The sequence below is a fragment of the Scardinius erythrophthalmus genome (genome assembly GCF_964197995.2).
Source record: "Scardinius erythrophthalmus genome assembly, chromosome: 19".
NCBI lineage: Eukaryota > Metazoa > Chordata > Actinopteri > Cypriniformes > Leuciscidae > Scardinius > Scardinius erythrophthalmus.
Genome location: NC_138239.1, coordinates 22,943,981 through 22,969,949, shown reverse-complemented (window position 1 = coordinate 22,969,949; position 25,969 = coordinate 22,943,981). Strand labels below are relative to the sequence as shown.

The 25,969-nt window shown below is 39.4% G+C and overlaps 1 protein-coding gene across 1 annotated transcript in view; it reads left to right on the top strand.

Moving 5' to 3' along the window:
- The window catches only part of efcab11 (EF-hand calcium binding domain 11), a 75,360-nt gene that overhangs the window by 9,759 nt on the left and 39,632 nt on the right, over window positions 1–25,969 (top strand). Inside the window, exons 4-5 of the mRNA XM_081394534.1 lie at window positions 2,616–2,717; window positions 9,981–10,071. Coding sequence (XP_081250660.1) covers window positions 2,616–2,717; window positions 9,981–10,071 — 193 coding nt within the window. The remainder of the gene's footprint in view (window positions 1–2,615; window positions 2,718–9,980; window positions 10,072–25,969) is intronic.

The following is a 25,969-nucleotide window of genomic DNA, read 5'->3' as shown; positions in this document are numbered from 1 at the left end:
TGTTAATTTTGTTAAACTCTTTAACCTTTATTTAGCTGACAAAAGTACAAAGAAAAAATATCTAATGCATTCACTGGCCAACTTACTTGTATTTTGTAAATATAAACAAATTTTGATTTGATGGTTGCAACACACTAAAAAAGTTGGGACAGAGGCAAAATAAAAGCTTATAGAATATCCAAGTTAAACTGTTTTGAAACAGTCCACAATTAGTAGAAGAACTGGTAATTGGTGAGGGTATTGTTTTGGTATAAAATCCTTCAAAGACTCACGGCTCACCACTTTGTACCAAATATCATGAAAGAATTGTCAAACAATCTCATTTCTCAATCACATTTCTCAATGCAAGATTGCAAAGTATTTAGGTTTTTCATCATCTACCATACATATTATTGTGAAAAGATTCAGGGAATCCAGAGAAATCTCAGTCCGTATAGGGAAAGGCAGGAAGCCTCTGTTGAATGTGTCAAATAAAGCCACATGTGCTTGGGAGTACTTTGGAAAACTGTTGCCACTTAACACATTCTGCCGCTGCATCAAGAAATGCAACTCAAATCTCTGTTACGCAAGGAAAAACATCTGTTCAACAATGCAGAGATGCTGCCGAGTTCTCTGGGCCCGAGCTCTTCTCAGATGGTCTAAAAGACAGTGGAAATGTGCGCTGTGGTCAGATGAGTCCACGTTTCAACTTGTGTTTGGGAAAAACTGACATTGAGTTCTCAGTCCCAATGACCAAAGGGACCATCCCGACTTTCATTGGCGACAGTATGGAAGTAAAATAATGACAAATATTTTTGAAACAAAAAAGCTTGTTGAATTGCATTACTTGAAAAAATATGCATTGCATTAACCCTGCTTGCATTTTAATGCATTATATTTTTAGGGCTTGCATTTTTAAGGGCTAAAATTCAACATGGTTGTATATTTAAGCTGTGAATATTTCAATTTAAAACATTTCACACACATTTTCATTAATAAAAATTCAATAATCCATATTCACCTTTCAGATTTCACTTCCAAAATATTAATGGCTTGGCTTGACTGCCAGCATGAAGAGGATATATAGATATAAATCCAAAATATTGGATTTTTTTCCTTTGTACTTTTGTCAGTTAAATAAAGGTTAAAGAGAATCAACAAAATCACAGATTCTTGATTTTATTAAATTTTACAAAATGTCCCAACTTCTCTGGAATTGGGGTTGTAGAACTGCCAGAACTGCAGAATGTAGTGAAGCAATTTTAGCTGCGCATATAAAAAGATTTTCTCGCGAGTTTTGCGTCATCTGAGCGGCTCTTCTGATTGGCCACAGATCAAACTATATAAAACGATTATCGGCCGATAACGATCGGAGCACCCTTATTTATTCTGTTATTTCTTTTCCTATTATTACATTTATCTATTCATTCATTTATGCAGGCTTGGTCCATGCTGTGTGGCATACATGCTAAAGTTTTATTTTATTTTTAGATCGTGAGAATTAGGATAATATAATTGGAGGGTAAAATGTGTGTCTATAAAAATACTTTATAAGAAAATATGTATTTTCATGGATATCTGATGATAACAGAAGCAAATGTCTCTTATGTGGTGTTTAAAATCTCTGTAGCCCAAAGTCGTCCTAATTCTATCAAAATTTGGCAGCACACAGTAATGTCTGCATGAAATAAAATTTCCCCCAGTCTGTTTTCTGCATGTTATTGATCTTATTGTAAATGATTCATTACCCTATATTTTTTTCTTTAAGATAATCCTTTTTACTTGGATGTGTGTCAAAATACAGAAGAAAATGTATTTTGCTACTTCTGTTACATAGCAACTTTAAGAAAATGTGATTTTCTTAAGTAATTGTGACAAATTTGTGTCATTTTATGAACCATTGGTGTGTATCTTGTCCATCGCTATTTGTGCTATAGATGTATGTCATACCTTAATTTATGCAGCTTGATAAGAGGTGTACTATTACCTTTCTAAGCAATCAGATGTATTATTTTATGACAAAAATGAGGAAGGGAAGCCCTTTCTAGGGACCAGAATATTCTAGAAACTTGATAGTGAGACTTTTTTTTTGCAAATCAAGCAAAAAAATAAAATAAAAACCTACACTTCTGCTTACTAACTTTTAGTTCATTTTTTAGAAAGCAATCCTTTCTGTGTTCACGTAGTACTCTTTTATCACTTGTCCGTTATGTGTGAGATTCTCAAAGGACGTATTACAGCTTATGTTTTGGCATGACTTAAAGTGCAGTGGAGCCGTCACGTTTGTCCTTGGATCTCTTAATTAATTTGAGCTTTTCCCAATAGAGGTTTATCCCCCAGTTTCTCAGCCATCACTGTCAGCGTGGCCCACCCAGATCCCCACGCCAAACTCCATCTGTATATTTGCTGTTTTGTGAATTCTATCTAGAACTCCCCAGCCTACCCTTTTCATCTCAATAACAGCACTCAGAGAAAAAATTACTACCCTGCAGGCAAGAGAGAAAGATATTACTCCTTTAAACACAGTGCTTTCAGATGACTGCCATGTAAAGGAAGAACCTGCACTTCAGACGAGAGCCTTGTAAACCCAGCATTCTTTCTCCTCCTCTCTTTCTCTCTCTCTCTCTCTCTGAAAGGGGTCCCACTGGAGCAGTTTGTGCCTCTCATGGGGAGGAAGATGTCATCAGAAGATCCATATGAGAAGACGAGGCAGATCTTCACTGCATTTGATATACATTGTATGTTCCTCCACTCTTTGCATTATGCATGTTTAACCCTCTGGTGCTCTCCGCGTGGCGGTCAGAAATTACAGATTTTTTTTTTATTTCAATGAAAGGTATGTACTATTTTTTAGTTTGATAATGTTTTTTTTATTTAATAATTTGTATTTTTAGTGGATTTTATGGTACTACATTATATTTGCAGTAGTTATAATCCATTTATTCACGTTTTGAGCATAGACCTGAAAATTAAATTTCCAACTTAAACTGTCGTAAATCTTGAATGCTTTGGAGCAAAGACTTAAGTTTGATCTCTTTTTAAAGACGAGACTTGGCAAATTATGGCTGAAGTGAAAAAAGTTTAAAAAAGAGAACTTAAAGTTACAGAATTTTATGTTTATTGTTATGAAAAATGCACAATAATTCTATTTAAAATTGTTTATATGAAAAAACAAGTTCCAAATTTGAGCTTGATATCTCAAAAAATTAGCTTTCAGTAAGATTTTGTTTGGCCGCAGTACCAAAAGAGTTCACTAGATGAAATTAGTCTCCCATTCATTTCCAATGCGGTCATTTTTGACCGCGAGGAGCACAAGTGTGACTATTTTTTTCAGGACAATTTAACCTTTTCGAATCATGTACATGATTTTTTTTGTGTGTTCACATAGCAAGTGCCAAAACCTTTACCAAGTTCCGTACCATTCCAATGAAGTAAAAAAAATTAAATAAAATAAAAAACGTAAAAATGTTCGGTCTAAAATGACAGAAAAGCACCAGGGGTCATGACATGGATTTTTACATTTATTTTAATATGTTTCCATGAAGCACTTGTAATGTTTTTTAAAGTTTTTTTTTTTTTTTTTTTTTACAAACTAACAAATATATATGTGGAAAAACTATTATTTTCAAACTTCATTCTGATCTTTTATCTGAAGTTTTTAGGGGCGACTCTTTTAAGGCTTGTCAGTTAACGGCCACTGCTATGATTGGCTAAAGTAATTATAATAGGAAACAGTATCAACGCCCACCTGCTATTGCATGCGAGTGAGTGTTTTGAAAACATTAACCATAGAAAACCTTCATTTGCAGACAAAGCATTATGAAATCATTTACTTTACTTTGTGATGCAGCTGCTGTCAGATCCACACAATACAGATCCACACAATACATTTGGCTGGTGCATCTTTCAACCAAGTTTCTTTGTGAAATCTGCATTGCACTGTGCCTTATTTATAAAACAAATTGCTCAGAACAAACATAAAATCTTCTGACACGATCCAGTATGCCATTAGAATAAACAATCCACTTGTTTCCAACACTGGAATCCTGTACAGAGACACAAATGAGCTGTTCAAACTGGACGTGTCAAAGAAAACATTCTTTCACTATTCCATTTGTCCTGGTGTCGACAGACTCAAGCATGTGGAGTATGTCAGAAACTGAATGTGCATCTGTATACCTTATCCAGTGTAGACAGCATCAGTGATTATAATTTTCTTTTTTTTAAGCTCACATCCAGTTTAGTCAAATACCAGCCGATAAGCGACTGAATGATCACAAATCTCTCAATATCCAAATGAGCCATTTTTGGAGTCGGACCTTGATTAAATAAATGCTTTGTTTATAACAAGGAGGATGTTTTAAGCTATGAAACTTGAAGAATGTTTAAATTGTACAAAGACCTCTTATATGCCGAAAGATCAAGGTAAATTTGATTTCTCATACCATGACCCCTTTAACACTTTTGACTTTATACATTTTACTTAATTGATACAAAATTAGACTGGCGATATATCTTCCTGCAGACCTCATGATTTTTATTTTGTGGAGGTGTTAAAGAATAGAGAATCTAGAGAAATGCACAGCCCAGCATAAACAAATCTGTTTTGGGACTGTCTTCTGTGCAAGTACAAGGCAAATGCACATTAAATCTGTGATTTTAGCTGACACTTTCTCAGTGCAATTAACAAAACAGTACACATATCACACAAGCGACAAGTGCTAGGATAGGTGGAATACACGACACAAACTAAGTTTAGGCCTCATTAGCCAGGGAAAACTAAAAGTTTTAAAAATAAACATTATCAGAGGCCTAGATTGTCCACTGGCTGGTGGACATGATGTAAACCTTCTTGATCTGATTGGTTACTACCTTTGTGACGGGTAAAATCAGTAGATAAGATCACAAATGTAATTGGGGAAACTCCATGTGCAGTTCAGTATGACATTTTACGTCTGTGGCAAGCAGGACGTGGCAGAGGGCCATAAGAATGGCGCGAGGCTGGTGGCGTGACTGTTAATGACCTATGACCAATGACCACCTATTCTAGCACCTATTCTAGCACTCGACTTTCTCATGGATGAGCTTCGGAAGCATAAAAGGAGGAGTGACGACAGTGAAGGACGAGAGAGGACCAGGCTTATATTTTACGTTGTGTTTTGTTTATGTGTGTGCAGCAGTCGTGAGTGAGGGGCTGCCACTTTGGTTTTGTGTTTGTTTATTTATTAAAGTTCTTGAACGTTCCCCAGTTCCCGCCTCCCTCCCTTATCAACAAAACATAACATAAATTCCAGGCCTGGCCCTCTCTCGTCTCTCGGAGTGTCACTGTCGTCACTCCTCCTTTTATGCTTCTGAAGCTCTTCTGTGAGAAAATCACGCCACTCGTCCTGCTTGCCACCACGATTATTGGCCAAGTTCGTTGCGCAAGAAAATAGACTTGGTGGATTACGTCCTGTTTAGAATCATCTTTTGATTCCAAGAAAACATACATATTTGCTAGAAGTATACCTTGAGTCACTTTGAATAAGTGTTTGCTAAATGCTTAATTGTAATTGTGTATATAGTGCAATTGTAGTGAGCAGAATACATTTTGAAGGAGGTGTAATGTATGTAGTGCGAGGTGTATTTGGTGTTGGGCAGAAACAATTACATTCGTTTTTTTATATTGTCACCTTGCTAAAATAATTGCTTAAGTCATTTGATCATCAAAATGACTTGGCCAATTATTTTAGGAAGGTGACGATATTCTTTTGTAAACAATGGCCGATTCCTGTGCCATCTGTTAAATGTGGTCCTGAATATATAATGTATATGTGTAAGCCTACACATAATGATGGTAAAACTAATCCTAATAACTGTGTTTATGACAGCATTTTTAACACACCCGTTCTTTTCATATTATCGCAGTAGAGGGCGCCATGTGTCCTTTTCTTTGGTGCACTGTTACTATCATGTAATGCAGTGGAAAGCACAGACCTCCGCTGGGGCAGGGGCTAAAGTGCGTTCCCCAGGGGTTTGGGAGGGTGGGAAAGTCTCGGTTGCTCTATCCTGGTAGAACAAAGCCAGGCATATGTGCATATCCTAACTGAAAACTGTTTTTTAAACAGTTAATGCCAAATGCAAAGATTCCCCAATCTTTAGATCTAGTACTTTTCTGCCCTAAATTAAGTAATTCGTGAAATGAAGCGTCTGAACCAACATTTGAGTCTTCAAGGTTGGGTAGAAAACACAGTAAAATGGGCCTTGCGGTCTCTCTGGATTGTTTCGGCCTCCCTGGAACTGTTTGTAGGATATTCCAAAGGGAGGCAAATGTATAATTAACTAATTAATTTTGTAACAGAAATTATTTCACAAAGTTATGAGTGACCACAGGAGGAGGATATCTGCTGACCTTGATTGAATCTGCTCAGAATGGCTGAGGGATCTTATTTCATTAACCCTGCTGACCTGCCATTAAAGAGGAAAGCCGGTGTGTTTGAGCAGAATATTTATTCATGTGAAAACTCCTCTTCAGCAGACATACGATGGACCTATTTTTGCCTGAAGCTCTCTCTCTCGTTCGCTTTCTCTTTATCTCTCTTGTATCTCATTTGATTTCTCAGCCGTCTTTGAAATATCCCTGACTTCCTGTGAGCCACCCGATCAGGCTACAGAGCATTTTTACATCCTCCCAGACCTAAAATAGTCTGCAGCAATAAGTACTAGGCCTTAAAAAAATTACAGTTAGCTTTTAATTAGAATTGTGAATGTTAATGAACCATCAAATTCATTTTGAGGACCAAATTGCTGTGAGCGAGTTCACTCAACCCTTGTACGAATTCAGAGCAACCTGAAAATTAGCTAATTTTAGAACCAAGATTGGAATTCTGATTCTAACTTATTCTTAACTAACCCAACTTATTGTGATTCTGGTCTTAACTGTGTATATCAGCACTGACAAATGATAGTGCTTTGAAATGCACTTTGTATCAGATTGGAATCTTTTAAAAAAATCCAATTGGCTTCTCTTTGAACAGTTGTGAATGAACACGCGCAGCTGGAGACCTGAAGGACAACTGTCAGGCAGGTGCTCTCCAGCAGAGCTTACATGCTAGCAAAGTGTCTTAATAATTTCAGCAGTTCCCAGATTGATTGTCTTTGTTCCTCTGCCAGCTAAGCTTAAACCCTCTGTCCTGGCTTTCTCTGCCTGATGTTCCTGTCAGCCTGCCAACAGAGGCAAGTCCTCTCCTAACTGCGGCTGAACAGTTTGCTCTGGATGAGATGTTTGACTGTTTCATCTGCGCCGTCACCCCCATCCTCATCTTCAATGGGGATGCGTTGGAAGCTAAAGCGCGCTGAAGTGCGTCGCTCCCATTCAGAGCTGAAGTGGCAGCCTGCCCGGTGATAGAGCATGCTTGGTGCAGTTGGAAACTCTCCCGTTCTCACCCGGTGTGAAAGTGAGCCATGCTCCCTGCCGATTGCTGCTCATGCTTTGTCGTCAAAACATTTGATTTCTTCTGCATTCAGCAAATAAATCATGCCATTATACACCTTTTTAACACTTCAAATCTATTTACAGACGAGATGTGTAACTTTCGAGTTTTGAACAGATCCTGTGACTTCCGCAGGTGTGTGACTCGTCAGTATGTCATGGCTGTGGAGGGCAGTGTTTGGTTACGGTTGGTGAGCTGGTGTTGCTTGGTCTGGCGTGTTGACATGAATGTCACAGTGCTCACCCCCCCAGCCGCTGTGCCTCTCATCAATTCAGCAGACACGCTAAACAGATTCCACTCTCAGCTCTGACTTTGGATGTGCGCGCTCTAAACTTCCTCAGGGGAGCCATTTCCTGCAAATCAAAGTCCTGCGTGCCAGTCGCAGAGAAGAAGGCAAAACAAGCTGTTCCTCTGAGCTTTTTTGAAAGAGGCTCATGTAGACACTCTGAGATCTTAGCTGGTCTTACTCCTTGCTTTCACATTCTCAGTCAAAAAGCTGCAAGTGGACTTAAAGGGTCATGAAACCCTAAAACACATATTTTTTTATGTTAACAGATAGTCAAACCAAAATTTATTCAGACACCTTCAACATTTCTGACATTTATTTATTTATTTATCACAATTTATTCGCTATAGTTGATTTTCTATATAGAAAATGGTTATAAAATATGACAAGAACTCAGGGTTATCAAATCAGTTGATATTTCACTGGTTTTGGCCATCTTTCTGTTAGACTGTCTCACAAATGAATTAGGTTGAATAGCTGTCAGCTTTCAGCTGTTAAATTTAAGTAGAACAATTAGATAATACCAATTTAGGTCAACCAATTACCAAGCAATGCTTAATTTTGTTCAGTATATGATGTAAAAAGGTCGCATTAGCAATTAAAGAAAACAACTTAAGCAAACCATGATCAGGTCAAAGTGTCTGAATAATTTTTGGTCCCAAATTTTTATAAATTTTAGTCCACTGTATGAAGACTTTTTGGGTATAATATGTCACAGTTTACTTTATTTTGCTATCCTCACTTACATAAATGAACTATAGTGTCCTGCACCCACTAGTAAAAAATATAAAAAATGTATCTGGTGTCTTAATAATTTTTGGTTTGACTGTGTACAGGTTGCACGTCAATGAAAACAACAATAGCTCTCATTATGTTTATTATTATTTGAAAAGTGGTTATTTTTTCGCTATTTCATTCTTCTGGTTCTGGTAAAAAGCAAAGCTGAACCAACGTCACGAAAAATTAGTGATTGGCTGCCTTGGCTGTAAAGTACACTTTTATGTCATTAGTTTATCCATATTATTCATGAAAATAGACTCATTTAATCCAATCACTGTGCTGTATTACGCATGAGATCGCATTACAGCTGAGAAGTCAAATGTGACAAGACTGGCTCAGCGCTGTAACATTGCATTTTCCCCCGATGAGGTCAGAACTGGAGTTTGACTATATCAACACATAGAAAATGACTGTAACAATGTTTAATTTGTAACATAAGAGCGGAAGAATGCGCATGAGAGTGGTTTCTGCGCAGAACGCTACAATGAGCTTAACAACACTAAAAAACTCGGAATACAGTTCATTACCGGACCAGAGCAAGTGTGTTTCAAGTTTTTACGGACATATTTAACATACTCTCCTGTTCCAAACATGAATAGCACCGTGTATGTACACATATTTCATCATGTCTTAATACAGACACTGACACAGCGGTACATCTGATCATGAACACGATGACACGATGGACTATTCTGATACACCAAAAAATCTAAGAAGAATGGGCAAAAAAGTAACTTGTAGAAGAATGGGCAAAAAAGCCTTTATTCTTTATTCCCCCAACTCTGTTGTTGTTTTCTTTTTTTTTTTTCTGCTCATATTTCAATAATTACACTCCCACTTTTCCACAGCTTTACACGCCCCTTTTTTGAGTCTTTTTCAAAGCTGAGGTGTAAATAACCAGGCTAAAACAGGAGGGTTTCGTGACACTTTAAACCTCAGGTATACTTTGTTTTCCACGTTCTGCTCCGTATTGCACACAGCAAGTCTTTCAAAGAATGCTCTTTTGACTGAGAGCGTGGACGTGTTCTAATGAACCGTTCTTTTCAAGCACACAAATCACTCGCACAAAAATGCGCTGTTGTCTGCACACAAGCCCGCATGGACACAAAAAACGGGTCTGCACGTGGCCGGTGTGCACAAATATCAGTGGATTTACTGATCATGAAAATTTCATCAGGCAGACAGTCTGTGAGCCAGAGCAGAATGCGGACAAGGGAAGTATACTTTCAGCTTTAGCCACCATCCTTTTATGGGGTGGAATGAGCAGAGAAAGCTGATTTTATTCCTTAAGATAAGAGAAAATAATGAGAGCGTGCTCTCAGGTGTGCTTATCTCATTTTCTTTGCCTGATCTCATGCGAATGTGGCATTCTAATAACACATCCGGCCTGGCAGTAAAGGACTTTTTGATGTTTTAAAGTATTAGTTTTGTTAACTCTTGCTCTGGGTTTGTACTGTCTCCAGGTCGTGGCTTCTTAAAGATGGATGACTTCAAAAGTGCCTTCAAGCGAGTTGCCCCTCGTCTGCCAGAGAGAACCGTGCTGGAGGCTTTCCGGTAAGAGTTTGGGCCCCCTGTCTCTCTGTAAATGCATGATGCAGTGGGTTATCTGATCTTCCTCTCAATCTCTCATCTTTCCATCATCCTTCTCCTTGATTTCCCTTTCCAAAGTAGATTAGAAAGGCAGCTGGATGTAATTACGCTTTGAATGTGTTGAGTCAGAAAGTGATTTTTGTGCCCATCGCTCAGAGCAGGCCTCCCACCTCAACCACGGCAACAAGCTCTGCGTTTGGCCGGCACTTTGTTACTCGAACTCCTCCAGTGTGAGTGAAAGTGTTTGATACAGTCCCATGTGAGAGTAAAACAGGTCTGGAAATTTTGGAGGCTTGCTGTTTTGAGATCTGGCTGCTCATTAGGGTGAGAACAGTGCCATGCTCCCTGTGGAGTTTCTCAGCCCCTTTCCACCTCCATTCAGGCCCCATGGCTGCTCCTCGTGTCTCTGTACATCTCATCCTCTCCGTCTCGCTCAAAAATGCTCTGAACAGGTGGGATTCCTAGCCTTCGTGCGCTGTGCGTTCACACTCATTTCAAACAGTTATCACTAGACCCAGAGCTATCGCCAGATCCCAAAGCCAATATGACATTCGACAATCTCCCACTAAGATCTCCGCATTACTTTCGTACTATGATGTATCTAGAGGTTTCAGCTTGTCCCTGCGTTTGCAGTTATAGTGACACATTATTATCAGCCCTCAGCTGAGTCTCTCTTCTCCGTTTCTTATCCTTTTGAAGAGGTGATGTGGATACCGTATGCAGTTCTGAGACAGGGGGCAATTAATCTCTCTCAAAAAGAGATGCGACACGTGTCTCCTTGTGCGCATATGTGCACATTTGTTTTGTTTTTTTGGACAGATTTAGTTCTTTGTTTGATGTGACTCATCCTCTGCGGTTGGCCACTGCTGCGAGTTGCAGCTACTGTTTTGAGCAGGCCAGTTGTCCTGCGAGGTCGGTTAATATATACGAACACCCTCTCACACTGCAGAAACCCTGATCACTGACAGTGTAGATACTGTGTCCTTCTGACCTTAAGCTCAGCTGACGTACTAGTAGCTGATAACCTCAGAACCTCAGTGAGTCATTGTGTTGCTATGATTGCGATGACATGCCAACACAGCATTGGCAGAGTGACTTATGACTTCAGGAGGTACTGTGGCATTTGTTTTTAATTAAATGTCGCAGTTGTGTCAGAACCGAAGCGCTAAGGGCTTATGCCATAAGAAAGCATGTAGCATGACTTTAGACACTTTAGCATTGGTATCCAGTGACTTCTCAGTCGGCATTAGGGCTGTAGCTAATGATTAGTTTGATAATCAGCTAATATAATGATCTGAAATTAATCGGCTATTCGATTAATCACATCTTCATTTGAACGATCTCTATATTCTTAAAATCCCAAGATCGATCCATTACTCTATATTTTCCATAGACTGTAAAAAATATGGACAAAGCGTCTGTGACGTCACCCATAGACTTTCTCAAGAACGGTTTTGAAGCCGTTTATGGGGGGTATGGGCGGCGCCATCTTGGAAAATCTTGGGAAATCCTAACCCCGCCCACCTTCTGGCCAATCCATATATGGGTAAAGGATGCAGCGCGCGTCACTCAGCTCGCTCTGCTACTCCGGTTATCTCTGTGTATATTTTAGGCAACGAAATATGTTATAAAACACCATACTAACTCTTTTCGTTTTCATTTAAAGAAATCTTAAACATTATAGCCACACAAATGTGGTTCAGGCAACACGTATTGATTATATTCACTGCATATAACGTTTGCCTATTTATAACAAAACAAAATATAAAACACAAACCTGCCTCTTTTCGTTTTAAATATAATATAAAAACATTAAATATTTTAATATGGTCCAGGCAATATGTGCATTTGTACTAAACAACAGATTTTGCAGTAAACAACATTACAGATCATCTTCGTTGTATTAAAATTTAAAATGACAAAACTCAACCCAGTCTCTTTTTGTTAAATTTCAGTTTTATCAATATTAGCCATTATAAAAATATTAGTAAAAGGTACAAGAAGCTATACAAATAAAGCAAACAATTCAGTCAAACATCAGCGCTCTAGTCTAACCATACAACGGTAAAGTTAAATACTTATAAAGTTATGAAACTTCCCTTCAGCCAAAACAATTGGCCAGGGAACAAATTATAGATTCACGAGACCAAAAATCGCCCGTTAGATATACACAAGACGAATTATATCTCATATTTAACCACTACAGAGAGGCCAGAGTCAGCGGCAAACGTCAGAACGACTAGCCAAGGAAAGGCTGTTCCAGGCAGGGTTACAGTTACATGAACGCCGAGCGCCCGGTCATCGCTGGATCTCACAAATCAAATTTTCATAAATCTTTAAATAAACCACAGATTTGAGCTTTAAACAACTACATTCTCGCCTGAAAAACTCTTAAAACTACATTTCATGATACAGAAACAGTAGTATTATATTTCAACTGTGTAAAAAAATGGCGCTTCTTATGTTGTCATTCTCCTTGGCGCAGCCTATGCTCGTTATCAGCTGTCAATCAAGCTGTCAATCAAAGTTAACCACGCCCTTATTTGTCATATATTTTATATCTAAATACGATCTAAACTAACGAGTTAGAAAAAAATTCACAGCCCTCATGGTTGTCAGGCACTCGGAACCTATCAAAAAATACAATAAAAGTCCATGGGACCAACCTGTAAAAACATGAATTTATGCTGTGAAAACGGACATTTTAACATGGGGGCTATGGACATTTGCTCCCTTTTGGGACCTCCCTCTAGTGGATTTTCGATGTATTGCAGTTTTTCGCACTTCCGGGTAGGCTTAATTTTTCAGATTAGAATGTTGCCCCTTGATATTTTCTCAGTACCCTATTCTGACTAACTTAAACACCTTGGATTGGCCATTGCGTTCATGTGCTCAACATTGGCTACAATGATCAACACTTCAAAAACACATTGTAAATAGAAACCTTTGACGCTCTTCACTCATAGTTTACATAGATACACACAGAAGTGTTTGATTTATTTTTGATCATGACGTCACATTCCGTTTTTATAGTATTAAATAAATAACAAAACCAAACTGATTGGAAAAATGAATTAACACTTGAACATGCCCGTGTGATAAGAACTACCTAAAATGACAGAAACGATCTTTGGAAAAAAAATTATTTGAAGTATAATTGGATTTTTTAGTTTGGATCTCGTCCCATTCTATTACATGCAGAGGGCGGGGTTTATCACCTACACTGCAGCAAGCCACCAGGGGCAGATCGAAATGCTTTGAATTTGAGTCTGTTCCCCACAACTGTATACATTCTAAATATTTGGATTACAGCACACAAATAAAATTGATTGCTTTTGTGAATTTATGTTTATGTTTATGCGTTTTTGGGGTTTTTTTGGTTCCATTGTCAGTCACAGCATAGGACTATACTGAAAAAACACCTTTTGTTTACCCACGGCATATAAAATACGTATTACATGATAACGATAACGATGGTTAAACGATTACAGAAATGCAATTAATTTTAAGGTTTTAAAGTGTAAATAATTTACGTTTTAGTGCTGTCAATAGGTTAATATCGTATGTTTCAGTGTCTATTGAAACTCAAGTAAAAGTACATATCGTAGAACCACTTTGCGTAAAAATACATATGAATACTCATGAGATCACATTGTATTATTTTTTTCTTTTCTTTTTAGTTTTCATTTTAATTTTAGTTTAGGGTTTAGTCATTTTGTCATTACTATTAGTGTTCACAATAAAATATTTACATTTTATTTCCATTAACGATGATTATTGTAAATAGTTTTAGTTAAAAATAACAAGGTTGATCAACCGTTTAACTGCAAAAACAGGTAAATTAACAAATTCAGTCAGTTAAAGGAGCCGTATGTAAGATTGTGGCCAAAACTGGTACTGCAATCAGTTTCAAATTACTGTAGAGCGGTGTATCCCCTCCCCCTCCCCCTGCTGTGGTAACTAGAGCAGAGCTGGCAACCCGGATGCCGAAACACTACTGACTTCGTGATTGGTAGATAGGTGGAGGGTGGGGCATCAGGCCAAAACACAACATGACAACATCAACATCAGTTGAGGGCTGCAACTTCACTATTTAAATGACAATATTCTGGCCGTACTACTGTTGTCAGTGATATAAGTATTTGAAATGAACATGATTTCTTAATGTCTAGTGACATATCAGGGCCAATTTATGATTAATTGAAATACATTTCTTACATACGGTTCCTTTAATGCCGACTACTCATTTTAGCTCTGTTTGGCTAAGCCAATTGATGGTGATTCCCTTCCACCCTCTCAGGTGTTGACCTTCACCAGTTGATCCGTGTCTCCCGCCATGTAAAGCCATGTAGATGTTTGACTTGAGCAAGAGTAGAGAAGCACCTGGAACAAACAGGAACACTCAGAGCACTCTGTGTGTGTATTTGTGTTTTTGCGTGTCGGTGTGTGTGCGCTCCGGTCCCCAGCTAGCGCACGTTCAAAGTCATAACCTTCACGCCGCTGTGCCATCTTGTTTTCCTCTCTCCACTTCCTACGGTTCTCCTCCGCCCCGCCATCCTGCCACTGCTGACAGAGTGTGGCAGCAAACGGACCAAATGGAAAAAAATGGAATTCCAAGGAAGAAGTGAAGGAAGAGAGAGAGAGAATGAGAAAGAGAGAGCTCACCTTGAATGCTGTGTTTGGAGTTTATCTGCACACCCAGGGCTGTGTTTAGAAAAGATTATCACAACAAAGTGATAAGCGGGATTGTCCGCCTTTGGTGTCTCTTTCAAAAGAGTGCACAGGGTGCCCCATGTGCCCGCAATGTGTGTGTGCGTGTTGTCAGGTTTGCTCTTCTTTTATACCTTGAGATGAACTGAAGCCTCTGTTTTGAATCTGTTTGTGTTGCGACCCCTTTGTGAAGAAAAGAGCAACACCCTTTTCCTGTCCTTTTTGGCATAATTATAGCAGAACAATGGAGCGCCCTGCAGGCTTCACACTATTAGCAGACGTGCTGTTGCCTCTTTATGTGCTAGAGATTGATGGACACGTGCTGCCTCTCTGAATGAATGTTAACACCGCCATTTCTCCCCTTGTTGCCATGGTGACGTGGTACGCAGAGCTGGTGCCATCACACCTTGAGCGCTGCCTGCAGTTGTTTTTCTTTTTTTTCCTCCCTTCTTCCGCTACTCTCTGCTTTTCTCTTTTGTTGTCGCCGTTTCTAGAGCAACTATCTGCCATCACCTTTCCATAAATACCTGCTGCACACACATTCTTACAGTTCTTGAGTTACAAGAATGCAGCGTTTTTTCCCTCTTATTCACTTTATCCTCCTCCCCCTCCACATCGCTCTCGTTCTCTCACTCGGTGAGGAATCTCAGGTTTCTTATTGTTCTCCTCTCTGACATCCCAGCTTTACAGAATTGTCCTTACTAATAAGTCCAAAGTAAAAGCCCATTTTGCACCATACATCCTTTCATTCTCTTTTAGTGGAGCTTTTATGTGCATTTGTCGACTGAATTATACTACATCCATTAAACTTGATCACTTTGCATATACAGTATCTTCCCCTTTCTTCAACTATACAAGACAAACTGAAGTCAGAGAATTGAGCACTTGGAGCAGTCAGGTGCTAAATGTTATGTTGTTTGCTAAAACAGAAATCTTTTGGTTTATTCGCCTCCAGCAAGCTTCTTGCACACATGTTTGAGGATCTGCCACTGTCTCAGAACCAGCTTGTAATTTATTTAGAGAATTGCTATTGGTTGCTCTGTATGTTTTGGTTTTAACAACAACAAAAAAACGTCTTGTCAATTAATTGTTAATTAATCAGACACAGTCACATGAAAATCACTGTTTTTACACAGCCCTACTGTATCAAAACAATAATGGTGACATTTTATTACAAATGTGTTGTAAAAGTTTTACTTTGAAATTGAGTTAAACAAAGAGAAAAGCCTGTGGAATAATAAAACCACTTGCCCTTATCAATGAAAAATGTAATTGCATCTCTCTCTCTCAGTTGCAGAGATGAGTGGCGGTTTACTCGTACTCTCCAAAAACCTTGTGTTCTCTGCTTCTGTCTTCAGAGCCTCCCTAATCTGAAATGGAGGCTAATGAAAAAGTGAATTAATTAGCATTCTTAAATTAAACTTCTCTAGGAGTTTCGTCTTATTAACCATTGAGTGCTTTTTTTGTGCCTTCAAAAAATATTCATGCAAATTACCCTACAATGTGAATGCCTAAGGCCAAGCAAGAGGTTATGGTGAGTATCTCTCTCTCTCTCTCTCTCTCAAAAAAAGAGGAAAAAACGATTTTACCTCTGTTTTTAAATATGCATGTTGCATGCTAATGCTGTCCTGTTTAGGCGTTTTCTGAGCTGAGGAGATCATGTAGCCTGGTATGAGGTCACGGCTCCTTCATGCAATTTTTTCCCAGAGAGTGGCGAAGAGAGAGAGAAATGGGTGGTGGGGATAGAAATGAGGAAAAACTCCTACAGATCAGTAGCAAATTAGCCCTGCCTGGTCTCAGCGTGAGTGCATTTACTGCATATTGAGAGTTTGCCCTTTCCCTTTGCCACCATATCAAGGTAATTACATTTCCTTTGTAGTGCTCTGAAAGGAGGAATTGCTGGCCTGGAGTTTCACTGCCCGCCCATGGAAGCACAGAGTGCATAAATCCCTTAAAATAGCCCTTTTTTCCCCTCTTCCTGCTGACACAATACGCTTAATGAAGGCACAATAACACAGCTCTGTACTGGACACTCAGAAAGCTGCTAATGTTGAGCTGAAGAGTGGCTTTTGGGAAAAAAAAACACATTATTCCTTCACACTCTCTCTCACGACTGTTTGACAGTGCAATGGACCTAATTTTGTGGGAGGTGGAATTGATTAATCTAATTTTAGCTAATTTCCACCGTCTCTTGTTTTATCCCCCTTCTTTTCGCTGTCTCATAGAAATAATAAATTGCGGAAAAGGGCAAAGCCTGCACCAGGGCTTGCCTTATTTTCCCGAGAACTTCATCACCCATTCACAGATGCAGAATGACGATTAGGAGCGACACAAAAAAATGCTTAGATTAATCTTTTTATTTTAGATTTTCCTTTGTTGACCCTTTATCCGCTCTTTTTTGTTCCCTTTCTCTCTGTTTCTCAGTCTTTAGGCAAGCGAGCTGGTTAAAGGCAGACTCCGAATTCAAGCAGGGTTGCCAGAGGGTAATGCAGTAATCACATTGGTTCCCCTTAGAGTGGGCGAATGGGTGAGGAGAGTGGTGCCCTCTGCTTGTGGCTGTTCCTCCAGCCTCTGCATCTGTCTGGCTGGCTTCACTTGCAGAGGGAGGCTAAACACACACCCTGTGTAAATGCAGAAAATCCATTTCTTTTTGTATTGTTCAGTGTCTGCCTTAAAGACGTGCTCTTTTAGCCCATTTAATTTTTGTATACATACCGTTTCACTATATAATTTCAATTTGACAGCCATATATAAATGATTTTTGTCTGTAACCTGATGGTTTTGTTTTTTTCTCCCAGTTGTGCCATCGGTTGTGAAATTATTTAGAGCTTGTCAGTTCCATCTGAGATTTCCAAACCCGAAATGTCTTCGACTTCTTTTTAAACCAATGGCTTTTATGGAAAGGGGGAAGGGTAAAATCAGAGTAATTCCATTGGGATCTTTGTACATTGTGTAGTTGCCATGACAATTACATTAGTCTCCACTGGCAATCATCCACCTTGTTTGAATTCTAATGAGGAAGTTTTTTCCCCCTCTTTTTTCCCCTCCTACTTTTTTTCTGTTTGGGCGTGTGTGCGGCTATCAAGGATCTCCTGCCATAGTGGAAAACTGCGTTCCTTGAAGCGAAAATATAAGTGCCTTTTAAATAGGGCCACGGAGGGGGCCATGGTCTGCTGTCTGAGAGAGATAGCAATACGCTGCTGGGCTGTGCCCATAACTCTCTCTCCCGGGGTCTAGGCTAATAAAGATGGCTTGATACATCCGTCAGAACGTCTGAGAGAGCAAGAGGCGTTGTTCCAGGAGTGAGGCAACATTGGTGGCGCTCCCCGAAGATGAACGATAAGCATGCATGGCAAAAATCGCTTTAAAAACTTAACTTTAGTCAGAAGCAAACAAGCGTGACTTTTTTTCTCTCTCTTTTTCAATGGCACCTTTCTGTGTTTAATTTGCTTTTGAATGTTATTCATTTAATTTCCACCTGCAGGCATATCTGTTACTGCACATAAGACGCTAAATTTCACGCGTTTAATATGTACCGGTGAGATCATAATCTGCGGAGTGATTTAAGGAGCTTCTGGAGAGCTGAATAAATCAATGAATTAATTAAGGCTATCAAAGAAAATGATCTCTCTTCTATCGAGGGTACGTTCCAACCCAGCTCAAATCACACAATCTATCGAGGTTTATTTCCTGATACAAACACAAGGTCACTGAAGCCCTTTACCCTGATTGATGTTGTCTCTGCTCTTTATTTAGTGACACTTTATCACGTTTTCTTACTTTGAATGGTGTGATTTTTGCTAGAGAATACTTCTGTGGCAATTTTGCTTGTCAATATTCCTATAATATAGGAAGCAGTGGGAGTCCATTTGGTCTCAACAATGTAAGCTGCTCTTTAACGATGCTTATGCTTCTCTTGGGACTAAATCAAGATGTTGAATTGAGTTGAAGCCACAGGACAAGCATCTAGGATGAGAGGATACAGGAAGTGCCCAAGCTCCGAGCCATTCTGAGCCAGGGGCGTTAAAGAAAAATTCTGTCCATTTACTGTGGGTTTGATGCTGATGGAATGGGATTGCAGGGATGGAAGGAAGCTCACTGCAGCACTTGTGTTGGTCCCGCATTCTCCTCCCATAAGGACCTTATATAACCCCTGTTCATGTTCCTTTTATGTTGTGCTCTATGTTATGTTGTTTCTGTCTTATCAGACACAGTCTTTTCTCTTATACACAGACGGCCATTTCAGAACTGCTTTCAGAAGGGCATTGGTCACCTAAAATGCCAATAGAAAGATGGGACAGGGACCCCTTTATATGTGGTATAAAATGTTTGCATTTAAGAGTGAACTACAATATCAACAGTATCATCTTTATAGACTTTATAATGCTTGCATCAGTGCATATATACTATTTAAATACTTTAATGTGTATTTTATATATATACACACATACACATTTACACATACATACTGTATGTGTGAAGAAACACTCTTTTTGAGCCCGGAAAAACCCAATGTTCTTTGTTTTTTAAACTTTTCTCACAAAAAAATTACATCAAACAATAATTGGTGGAGTCCTTGCAGTTCTACCATGGACCCCCTTGTTGAAGACCCCTGCTCTGGTGTAATGAATAGCTTACTCTGTGAAACAACGTGGGTAGAGGCAACAGAGCTGTTCTTTAGAAAATATCAGGGAAAGCAGCAGCCAACTATGTTGGCAATCATATTATTGCACTGGACAACATTTCTCGTTATAGGCATCATTTATGAAGTTCACTGCAGGCTTAAAACTGTTGGTTCCCCAATATGTTGTACGGCAAAGACAACAGGGCTTGTTTTAATATAGAATTATGTAATAGAATTAAGCCGTCATGATGCATTCACATATTGTCAAAGTGATGATACATTGCTGCATCGGATTCTGCGGAATTGTTGTGATTTACAAATGGACTTAAAAAGATAATGAAGATAAACATCTTCAAAAAAACCAACACTATACAAACCAACTATAAATCCTCCACTACATTATTAAAGCATTCCCACATTAGTCTTGGCTGGTTTAAAGTGATCTTAAAAGAGCTTTTTTTTTTAATTAAAATTATGTTTACCATGTTTTTTTTTTTTTGAAGGAGCTATTATTGTAAAAGTAAATGCTATGTTGGAATAATTTTAAGGAACAGCATTTGTATCGGCACTTAGAGTGAAGGGCTGCCTCAAAAGCTCTTAAAGTGAATGCCAAGTATAGGTCTTTTTTCAGTTAGAGAAAACAGGCATATTTCTATAATATAACTATAAGAACTCTTTGTTTAGGGCTTATTCTATCTTACATTTCCTTTCCTCCCACTGTGTTTAGTTCTGTCATTATCAAGTGGAGGAGTTTCCTCGAACTTCTCTCAGATGTCTTAGATCTCATTATGTTTAATAGAGGCATGAGTATAGGCTTCAGTTGATATGGTGCATTATTCTTATTTGAATGAATCGTTTCTTTGAACTATTGGGAGTCTAGAGGCAGTAAGCATATAAGAACTGTCTCTCAAAATCGAGCAGCCTTCTAAAAGAAGAACCTACATTAAGTCCTGGTATAAATAAGAAAGAAGACATTTTTTTTGTTTCTTCAAGCTTAAAAGGATATTTCACCCAAAAACTATTAATTACTGACTGTCATGTCATTCCAAACATGCATGACTTTCTTTATTCTGTGTGACGCAAAAGTAGAAAATAAAAAATAAATACATTTGTCCATACTCTACAATGAAAGTCAATGGGGTCCAGCGTGGTTTGGACCGCAAGGTTCTTCAAAATATTTTCATTTGTTTTCCACAGAAGAAAGTCAGTCTTACAGGACTGTTCCTGCAGGCCTCTCTCGATCTCCACTGTCGTCGCTCCTCCTTTATGCTTCCGCTCCTCCTTGAGAGATACGAGACCGGTGCGTTGTACAGGTGTCGCTCATCATTAATCACGCCACTGGCCTCGCGCCGCTCTCTCACGGCCCTCGGCCTCGTCCTGCTCGCCACACTGACCTATCCCTTTAAAGTCACGGCGGTATTCCTTTCACTGGAGCTAAGGGGCCAAGCCCAACCCCTAAAAAACAACCCCACATCATAATCCCTCCTCCACCAAATTTACACTTGGCACAATGTAGTCAGGCAAGTACTATTCTACTTGCCAGACAGAGAAGCGTGGTTCGTCATTCCAGAGAACACGTCTCCACTGCTCTAGAGTCCAATGGCGGCGTGCGTGCTTTACACCATACAGTTCGATGCTTTGCATTGCACTTGGTGATGTAAGGCTTGGATGGAGCTGCTCGGCCATGGAAACCCATTCCATGAAGCTCTCTACGCACCGTTGAGCCAATCTCAAGACAACACGAAGTTTGGAGGTCTGTAGCTATTGACTCTGCAGAAAGTTGGCGACTTCTGCGCACTGTGCGCCTCAGCATGCGCTGACCCCGCTCTGTGATTTTACGTGGCCTACCACTTCGTGGCTGAGTTGCTGTCGTTCCCAATTGCTTCCAGTTTGTTATAATACCACTAACAGTTGACCATGGAATATTTAGTAGTGAGGAAATTTCACGAATGGATTTATTGCACAAGTACCACGCTTGAATTCACTGAGCTCCTGAGAGCGACCCATTCTTTCACAAATGTTTGTAGATGCAGTGGCCATGGAAGTGATTGGAACACCTGAATTCAATGATTTGGAGGGGTGTTCCAATACTTTTGGCCATAGGCGTAATTTGCGGGTGGGACGGGTGGGGCATGTCCCCACCACTTTTTGCTAAGGTCGATATTGTCCCCACCACTTTTGAAACATCTCACGGCACAAATGTACCAATACAAATAAATAAAACATCTCCAGTTAACTAGCAGAGCATTAATTTAGTTCATTTGTAAGAGGCGATCTAGCGCTGAAATGTGTTGTTTTTGAAATCAAGTGATCAAAGTGCTCGTTGCCGCTGCGATCAGTGGCGCGGATACTGTGTTCTCTTGTGGCTCGCGCACAGTCTTCACTCGGACGCGCGCTTCAATCCGTTGTGGAGACTCTCTATTCGTTCCGGTGAAATTACAAAACAAAATGCATACAAACGTATGATTGCCTGATATACAACCACTGATAAACATAATCGGTTTTAATATAAAAAAAAAAAAAAACCTATACGAGTGTGGATTAGAACCCACAACCTCTGACACGCTTGGCAAAAGTTCTATCACTGGACCATTTCAATACACATATTTATAACGGATTTACCCACACCAACATATATCAAACCTCATTAAACGACAAATTAAAGGGGTGGTAAAACACGATTTCACTTTTCTAACTTTAGTTAGTGTGTAATGTTGCTGTTTGAGCATAAACAACATCTGCAAAACTACAACGTTCAAAGTTTAAAGCAAAGGGAGATATTTGCTTTTAAAGGTCCCGTTCTTCGTGATCCCATGTTTCAAACTTTAGTTAGTGTGTAATGTTGTTGTTAGAGTATAAATAATATGTGTAAAATTATAAAGCTCAAAGTTCAATGCCAAGCGAGATATTTTATTTAACAGAAGTCGCCTACATCGAACGGCCCGTTTGGACTACATCCCTCTACTTCCTTCTTTAATGACGTCAGTAGAACAGTTTTTTGACTAACCTCTGCCCACAGGAATGCTCCCTCAACTCTACCGAAATTCGTTTATGTACTTGCGGACTTCTTATAACTTACTGTGTTTACTCAGCTCTTACGGTGATTTTCTGAAGTAAAACTGACGCTTCATCTTTTGTGTGATGTACAATAAACTTTATTAAACTCATCAGTATATGTTTGATCATCATTCAGACAGCAGACTTGTAGGCTATTAATAAATAATGGATACATACAAGCAGATGACAAATACGTTATAATAACCGTAATTAAACTACTAAACTATACCCGTTTCATCTCTATACAGCACTCTGACTCGGTAGGCATTATTGTCCGACTCGAAATTAACACATTACTGAGAGTTTCTGATATTATCATCATTCCGTGAGATGAAATTGTCCTGAGAGACTGAGCGCGAGCTCATGAAGCTCCGCCCCCTGTGTCGTCCAGCAGCAGCTTATTTGCATTTAAAGGGCACACACTAAAACAGCGTGTTTTTCTGAGCCCCAAAAAATGAAAAATGATCCGTTGGGTATTTTGAGCTGAAACTTCACATACACACTCTGGGGACATCAGAGACTTATTTTACATCTTGTGAAAAGGGGCATAATACAGGACCTTTAAAGAAATCAATTTCTAAGAACTACAGAAACGGCCGATAGGGACTACACGACATTCCTGTGGGCTTGCTGACATCACTAAGCCCAACATTTACATAAACCCCTCCTCTGGGAACACAATACATAGAGGGGGCGAGGCCATTTTATGTTGCTTTGGAGAAGAGTTGTTGTGGTAGTAGAGTGTCGTTGCCGCTATGCCGCTGTTATTTTCACCCAGATTGCAGGTCCACTTTGTTCAGTCTTCCTAAGGACGGTTACAATTTATTTTTAACTCGGTCCGTCATAATTATAATCCAAATGTCGCTCTCTGTGCTGCACATTTTCCGGAGGAAAGCTTCCTCAATCTACACGAGTTACAATGCAGGATTCACACAACAGCTTGTCCTGAAAGATCGAGTAGTTCCAACTTTAAAAACAGAAGCTGTTGTTTACGAGCCACAACATGTAAGTATGATTTTTTCGTTGATGAGTTTTCCTGTAATAGTTTGTATTGTTAATTGTACATTGTAGCGAGGAAGTAAACGAAGGACAACGCTGTTTGTCTCCACAAACCAGTTTGTTAAATGCTAACGTTAATTCATACTTATCCGACAAACACATACAAACTTCTGTTTAATATCACCAGCGTGGTGTATGTTCGTGGTTGTTGTCGTTTATGTGATCACTGTAAATTATTCTTTGATTATAGCTTTTATGTATTGTTTATCTACAGGCATGCTAAACATGGTTTGTGTTTGATTTGGCTACTGTTGTAAAGCCGATGTTTAGTGTTCGTATTGGGTTAATAGTTCTGGCGACAGATATTTAGCTACAATCGTTTTAAATATACAAAAGTAAACAGTGTCATATAGTGATCACAATAGATCTGCAGTCTTAAAAAATAAACATACCTTTCTGAAACGTCCTTTAACAGCCGTTCTTGAACATGTTCTGCTCGATCCTCTCCACTAACATTCTCTGGGTCTGATTCGGGCTCAAACTGGTATGGGAATATTAACGCCGTTGTTTACTGAAGCACAAACTACCGGTGAGGGTAAGGGGCGTTTCCGAAAGAACGTGCACTTGGCGGTTAGCGAATCACAACACACTGGGCCAGCTAACCAATCTGAGCCCATTGCGTATTTTTGAGGGCGGGGCTTCTTAGAACCAGGAAATCATCCGACCGTTTTTACAAGGAGGGACAGAGCAGTGTAGAATAATGGTTAAATATGTGAAAAATAATGCGAATTTTAAAAAACGAAGCATGAACACGTTACAGTGCACCCTACAAACACAATCAAGCCTTCGAAAAAAGGTGTTTTACCACCCCTTTAAACCCATGCACTATTTCAATCGATTGCTGGACATCGTAATGTTATTGTACATACATCGATTTATGATTTAGCATTCATAACCCCCCCCCCCCCCGTTAAAAAAAAAAAACGTCCCACCCACTTTTTAAAACAAAGTTACGCCACTGCTTTTGGCAGTATAGTGTAGCGTAAACTCCGCCCCTTTCTTACTGTCGACTGCAAGCTCTCACTCTGATCTGCTTCCATCCAATTAATGCGATAAATTGAACCCAGCCTACTTTTTTTCCCGATAATCCCTTTCACTCGGTTGTATGTCGCAATATAGATCGGTGCTATTTCTGTTACATAACAACTTGCATCACAATATTTAATTCAGTAATACAAAAGGGTCACACTAAATACCGTTCATCTCTAGAGATAGTGGTCATCTTGATCCTGTTACTTGTGCTTGTCCAACAGAAAGTACTTTAAAATCAATCTTCATAAGACCAAAAGAGTACCTTTGATCTCCACAGGAGGTTTGCATATTGTCTTCTTCTGACTGTTCAATGCAGAACTACATATAATGCACTGAGGATCACATGGACTGCTGACTACTGATCAGAGGACACAGATCAACTTATGCTTGGTTTCTGAGACATCAATTCACTGTCCTGTAGAATGTAGCTGTAGCCTGTTCACTCAAACAGCCTGTTAGTTTAGAGAACTAGAAGCATGTCTATGCCCTAAGCTGTGAGCCTTGTGATTGGCTGTCAGAGATTCTAAACTGAGGCTCATGGGAATAGTGGGATCGTCTCTTGCTCTGTTTCTCCACAGCCTTTCCACTGTCATGTTTTTATTATTAAACAACCACCGCATGGAAGGTCTGTCTTCAAAGGCGCAGGCCATTAAAGTTTTTGCAGCCGGGATTTGAGGCAGCATGTTTGTGTGACACACATTACGTAAGTCTTGTCTGACTTACTGTAGAGATTGAAAAGCAAAGCTGTGGATTCTATTTGTGTCTGTCAGTGGAGTCGATGAAGATTTACTCCAGATAATGCTTGTTTGTTGTTTTGGCAAAAACATCTCTGGGACGTTGGTCAGGGACAGCTGCACTGCAATATAGATATATGACAATCATGGGTCGAATGGGTGTTTTGTGTCCAGAATTGCATCACTTCCAATTTTGGCTGTGGTGTCTCTTGTGAAAAAGAGATGATTGACTCTCTGCCTGATAATAATTGAGTGGGTCTTTCCTACATTACATGAGTAAAAAAGGGTTTCAGCTCTTGTTACAGTCAGCCCACAGACTGATTTAGGACATATTTGGATAGAAAAATGACTTTGATCATATCTCTGTTTGCTGGGTCAACATGACTAACTCCAGAATAGATTGATGTCAGTAAATTAAAGATATGATTTTTTGGTTCTACATGCCACCCAAGTTTTCTACCAGGGAGAGATTGTTTGGTGACATCTGAGTTTAGGTACTTCCTGTTTCTCTCTAAAAGCCTCCAGTCAGATTCAGATTATACTCGGCCCCCTGAGCTGCCACACTGATGTCTCTCTCCTCGTCGGCAAGCGTATGCTTTGGAGATGAAGATGACAGCCCAAAAGTGCTTTTCTCCCACTGATCAAA